Below are 5851 nucleotides of genomic sequence, written 5' to 3'. Positions count from 1 at the left end.
ACCAAATGGGATTGTGTGCCCTCGCTTCACCGCCATCAGGCTCCAGCATTCACCACGGTCCAGGGCTCGTCTTTCTCTATTCTGTGGGCGGGCATTTGTTGTCTGATACAATCGCTAACAAAAAGGTATTGTGAATACGAGATCTGCAACACGTTGGTACAGAGCATCCCTTGACGAGCAAAGATGTCCGACCACAGTTTCCGTTTTTTTCCTGGCTAACACAAGCCTAAAATACTATAAATCCAGGCAAACGCATGGCTAATATCTTCGACTGTATTATTCAATCTGTTTTACTGCCTGAGAAGAAATATCAACTAAGATTCCATTGCTGAAGCAAAGCAGTAAGTTAAGTCCTCTGCATAGCTATAATAAAATGTCATGGTTATCTATATTCCACAATACAGCACCAGGAGTTCAAATCTTAAACTTGGTACGGTGTCACAATCAAAATGATGCTCATCTGGGCATGCTCATTCTGGATAGCTCCACATCCTGAAATAAAAACAAGCAGGCGATTATATTTTTACGTAAACAGCATTACAATATTTTTACAAACAGTTTTTGAAGATACAGCAACAAACAGGATAACTATGCATTGTATTAATGAACCTGTAGTTCTAGCTAGCTTTCACAGAATCATAAAATACATCTCAAGTGTTAACTGCAGTCTGCAACTTGAATTCTCAACATGACATGGTTACCTATCTGGTATGAACTAAAGGACTCCCTCCATATCGGTTTAGTTCTAGGTTGTCAATTTGACCAACTTAATATGATGCATATATTACAAAAAATATATCACTAGAAAGTAGAAACTTCACATGTTATGTTTCATAATGGTATAATTTTTGTTTTATAAAGTCTATACTATATAGGTCAAATTAGCAACCTAGCTACATGTGTAAGCCTTATAAACTGATATGGAGGGAGTAGTATCGTAGAAGTAACATACAAGCTGAGCAGAGCACTCATCACTGCAGAAGAGGCAGCTTTAAGACAAATTATTACTTGCTTTGAAATACTGCTAAAAATTGGCTAAACACCAGCGTTCTATAGGAGTCCAGTAACCTTCATGTACCACCAGGATACTTAGCTACTCTTTCTGATTCAAGCTTTTGCTGGGTAAACTACAGTGTCACTCGTCATAATGAATAGAAATTGTAAGATATGCCCTCAGATTTATTTTTTGTAAAACATCTAACAAAACTATAGTGCCAACACAGGCACAAACCAGTAACAAAAGAAATTAACAGCAATCCCAGTTAAAAATTCTTCACTGGCTATCAGTGTACTAGATGATGTGAAATAAAATAACGAGTAGGTATACATACAATACATGATGACCATGGTTCAGAAAAGCGGAAGTAAGCGTTCGCTTAAGTGCTGAGCGATGGCAAAACGCTTCGTTTAGGCCCTAAGCAGCGAACTAAGCGCTGATAAGGCCCAATAGCGCAATAAGGGCGTAAGAGACTCGTGATAATGGTCTTTTTCTTGCTACAGAGCTGGCCAGTAAGAGCCATTATCGAATCCTAGTCCGCTAATCCAATCTGAGCCATTTATCATTTCTAATCTGAGCCATCCATCTACTGGCATAGCCCCCTGCCTTCCACCGCCTCTCCTTCCCAGCAGCAAGCACCACTCTTTTTTACTTCTCTGCTCCTAGATGCCCAGAATTGCGACCTTGTTTTCTGCCTGTAAGGTTCCATGCAGAACGCTTAAGCTGCGTTTAAGCTCGCTTAAGCATCAATTCCTCTAAGCTGTGCCTCACCACTCCCTTAGCGCCTTTTTTAACCTTGGTATTGGCTAAGGTACGGCATACCAAATTTAGAGTGACGTCTACTTTCGATTCTCTTTCTTTTAAATGATATGTTAAACCAGATTTTAAAGTATCACCACGGTGCACCACATTTTGCAGTGAAACTAACAATGACAAGTTAAATCAGAATCGAATGAAGACTGCTGATGTAAAATCTGGTACTGTGTTGTGATTCTTTTTAGAAATATCTGAATATGTCGTTTCTAAAAAAAATACAGAACCCACCAACAATTTAATCTTATTACTCTATTTACAAAAATATATGTCGCTTTGTGAGATGATCACACCATACAGAGGAAATCACCAGTGAAGTTACTTACTGCAATATTTTCAACATGTACCATTATATTATGAAGATGTAAAATGGGTTGCGAGTGTTCATACATATAGTACTCCCTCCGTCCCAAAATAAGTGACTCAACTTTTTGTAGATATGCTAAACTGTGTCGGTATCTAGACAAAACTGAGTCACTTATTGGGACGGAGGGAGTATATGATTTAACTATGGTATCTGTGGTCATGTCATTTAACTATCTCTTGAATTCGGTACATCCTTGTTCAGTGCACGGTGGGGATTGCAGCCTTAGACTCATTGTGAAACGGCGAGAGTACATAAATAAGAACATAACAGGCATTCTTATGGGGCTTTCCATAGCTCTTATACTAGACATAAGAATGGGATCATGAGCATCAATCATGTACTGGGTATTTGGAAATGTGTCGAGACATTTATTCCCACATGTATACAATGAAATGACTGCAGCAAGCCTCAAAATGTTATGCTTCCTGGTCCCAACATACAATAATATGTTAAACACCATAAAAAGATAAAAATTAACAGTGCAACTACTCAAATCAATGGCACTAAACACAGAGATACTCCATCTAGAACAATAGTAAATGCCTTTCAGACTTTTGCACTGGCTCTAAATACATTTTGATGATAAATCTGTGTCAAGTATTGGTAAATGCTAAAAGATTACAGGATTTTCAATATTTTTCACGATCAGTTCAATAATGAGATGTCACTGATATCATTGTTTAAATAATATCAGCAATTCCAAACCCTTTAAGAATTTGTAGTTCATGATTCTTCCTCGTATAGAAGACATTTCGAATTTTAGATAAAACATAAATCTTTTAAAACAGGACAAAGGCATGACAGATGAATCTAGGCAAAGACAGATGTACCAACTGGAGTACAAACACGATTGAACTGTTTTAACAGATACTATCCAAGCTTGTTGTCTCACTGTTACGATGTGGTTTATGATCAGTATATTCAGACTACCATTAAATAACGTATATACAATTTAAATTAGCCGTCAATAAAGTGTCTTTCATAATGTTTTGCTCAGAAAGTGCATGCCTCATGATTCCACTAAGGGAACCAATAACAGATTACACTATCCAAAGTACCAAGAAACTTCATGGGCTTCTGCAAAGAACCAACATAACGATGATACGGCAGGCTAACTTATTCAAGATGGTCATTTGTTCTACACGCAAAGCATCAAATATCGGGAGCAAAAGAAAAAACAGCACCTTGTGACAAGAAATAATATGTTCACGTTGTAATGCATTCCCTCTGTCCCATAATATGAGATATTCCAGCACATGCCAATTATCAAAACAATTTTTTCTTAGTAATGATATGTACACTGGTATAAAAAGATAAGACCTATGGAAGTATGGAGGTAAGAGAAGGACGATAGAACTCCATGTCACAATACATGTCACTTTTGGACATTGACAAGTTTCATGGACTTCAAATGTTACACTTTATCATCATTCACCATGAATCTTCAGATGAAAATAAAACTACTCCCTCCATTCACTATAATAAGATGTTATATGGTTTTTTCGAAAATGCATGTATCTAGACGTGTTTCAGTGTGTAGGTTCACTCATTTCGGTTGGTATCTAGTCCATATGAAAATATCTACCCCCTCTGGTCCGTTTTAATCAACGCGAGAACTACACTACATATGTACATGCTGTGAACTAACATGACGTCAATTAAACCAGACCGGAGGGAGGAAAACATTTTATGATAGTGAACGGAGGGAGTACAATATGGAAATATATATATCATGATAAACCCAGAGTTACCAATTTGTTGTTGTAGATGCTTATACTTGATAGATTTTTCAATATTAGTGGACATGCATTAAAATGTCCAATTCGGCAGATTCTAAAATAACATGTATTGCGACGACAAGGGAGCATATGAGCATTCACAGAGAGAAACTAAAAGAGGAGAAAAGAAGCCTAACACTAGCTATCTGTTATTTGGGATCAGTAGCTCTGTGAATTATAAGAGAAAACACTGCTACAAATTCATTGAGGTGCCACCAAATATTTTCTGCTTTGAAGTGTTCAGATAACAAACTCCAGAGAGAACACCAAATGTAGAGCAATAGTCCAATACAACATACTTTAATCTTTAGAATTATGGGATAAAGTTGATGGATGCGCCCCAAATTTAACAATGAAAAAAAAACAGCAGGTGTTGCTAGACATATTTGATGTTTTTGAGTTTTAGTAAGTTCATCAGCAATCACATTTGCGAAAATGGGTACAATAACAATTTCTGAACTGTTAAAATACATGACTCGTCTTTCAAAATTCATATTAGTAATTGCTAAAATATAACTGGGCACATGTCACCAAAACGGCAGGTAGAGAATGGAAAAGGGAGAGACAATATTACATACCTGTGGAAGCAAAGGAAAGAAGCATGACCGCTTGTTGAGGGCAGCATTTTACCTCCAGCTACTAGGCCAGAAGGTATGAATGCTATATCCAGTCTTCCAGTTATCCAAGAAAATGACCTTCCTGACAGCCCACCATCCGACTATCATGACAGCCACCATTGCAAACCGCTGCGTCTGCAGGCTCTCCACCTTGACCAGCAAGTGCGTGACGACAGCTATCATCAGGCCTACGAGGGTGTACAGGGAGCCGACCGCAAACCCCTCCGCGCCGAGCTGCATCCCTGAACCCTGGTAGAAGAAGACGAGCTTGTTTGGATCCGCCCGGTCCGTGATGAACATGGGCGTATGCCTGATGATCCCGTACATGCCCCCTGAGACGCTGAAGAAGTAGACAAAGAGCGCCCCTGCCATCCAGACGCGGCGGTCATGCAGCAGGGTGTCCCCTTGCAAGATCCTCTTGACCCCGAAGGGGATGGAGGCGAGGAACATGACGACGAGCAGGATGATCTGGTTGCGGGAGACGAGGGGCGGGCGGGTGATGGGGCCGACCTGGAGGCCGGTGCGGGCCTCGACGAACTCGAGCATGGAGTCGGCGAGGCGGGAGAAGTGGGACTGGTCCATCTGCTCGGAGTCGGCGAGGCGGGAGTGGTGGGGGCGGATGAGGCGGACGTGGGGGAGGGAGTTGACGCCGAACTGGGAGAAGGAGTGCTGCGACTCGGAGAACTCGATGTCGGCGAAGAAGAGGTCGGAGGAGGCCGGGTTGTTGGCCTGGAAGGCGGCGGATAGGAGCGCGAACTCGCGGCGGAGCTGGGGGAGGTGCAGGTCGGACTTGGAGTGGAGCGATGTGGCGTCGAAGAAGACGAGGACGGAGTAGGGGCGCGTGGACGATGAGAGGAAGCGCGTGACGGAGGTATCGGTGAGGTGGATCACGCCGGAAGGGGAGCGGGAGCGCAGGGACTCGAGCTCTCCAACGAGGTTGTTGGCGCCGGCGGAAGCGGCGGCGGCGGCGAGGAGGAGGAGGAGGGGAAGGAGGTGGTGGGGAGAGATCGCCATGGCGATGGCTGGATCTGGGGAGGAGACCGGCGGGCGGGGTAAACTGTGTGAAGATGGAGCAAGAGTGGAAAGGAAGAAGAGGACACCTGTAGCTGTAGGGTGGACCCGCAAAGCACTGCGAATAGGCCCAGTGAACGGTACGATGGCCCAAAGTGCAGGCCTACATTTCCTTTCTTTAATACACATCCAAGCCCGGCAGGCCTCCATGAGCAGGCAGGAGATAACCTGGCGAACTAAAACATCTTAGTAGCCGGAGGAAAAGAAT

At 42.3% G+C, this 5851-nt stretch overlaps 1 protein-coding gene across 1 annotated transcript; it reads right to left on the bottom strand.

Annotated features, from left to right (window-relative positions):
- Positions 1 to 255: 255 nt before the first annotated feature.
- Positions 256 to 5644, bottom strand: LOC127326158 (probable dolichyl-diphosphooligosaccharide--protein glycosyltransferase subunit 3). The gene is made up of 2 exons (XM_051353022.2): positions 4534 to 5644; positions 256 to 492 (listed from the first exon to the last, which is right to left on the bottom strand). Exon 1 carries the CDS (start codon positions 5584 to 5586, stop codon positions 4582 to 4584), a length of 1005 nt encoding a protein of 334 aa, XP_051208982.1. The 5' UTR covers positions 5587 to 5644; the 3' UTR covers positions 256 to 492; positions 4534 to 4581.
- Positions 5645 to 5851: the final 207 nt, after the last annotated feature.

The sequence above is a fragment of the Lolium perenne genome, chromosome 4, assembly GCF_019359855.2.
Source record: "Lolium perenne isolate Kyuss_39 chromosome 4, Kyuss_2.0, whole genome shotgun sequence".
NCBI classification, from domain to species: Eukaryota; Viridiplantae; Streptophyta; class Magnoliopsida; order Poales; family Poaceae; genus Lolium; species Lolium perenne.
The sequence above is the reverse complement of the archived record's forward strand: the minus strand, read 5'-3'. Positions and strand labels throughout refer to the sequence as shown.

What these genes read in the sequence shown, in the direction of transcription:
- LOC127326158 (XM_051353022.2), bottom strand. Translation starts at nt 5,586, where the DNA reads ATGGCGATCTCTCCCCACCACCTCCTTCCCCTCCTCCTCCTCCTCGCC.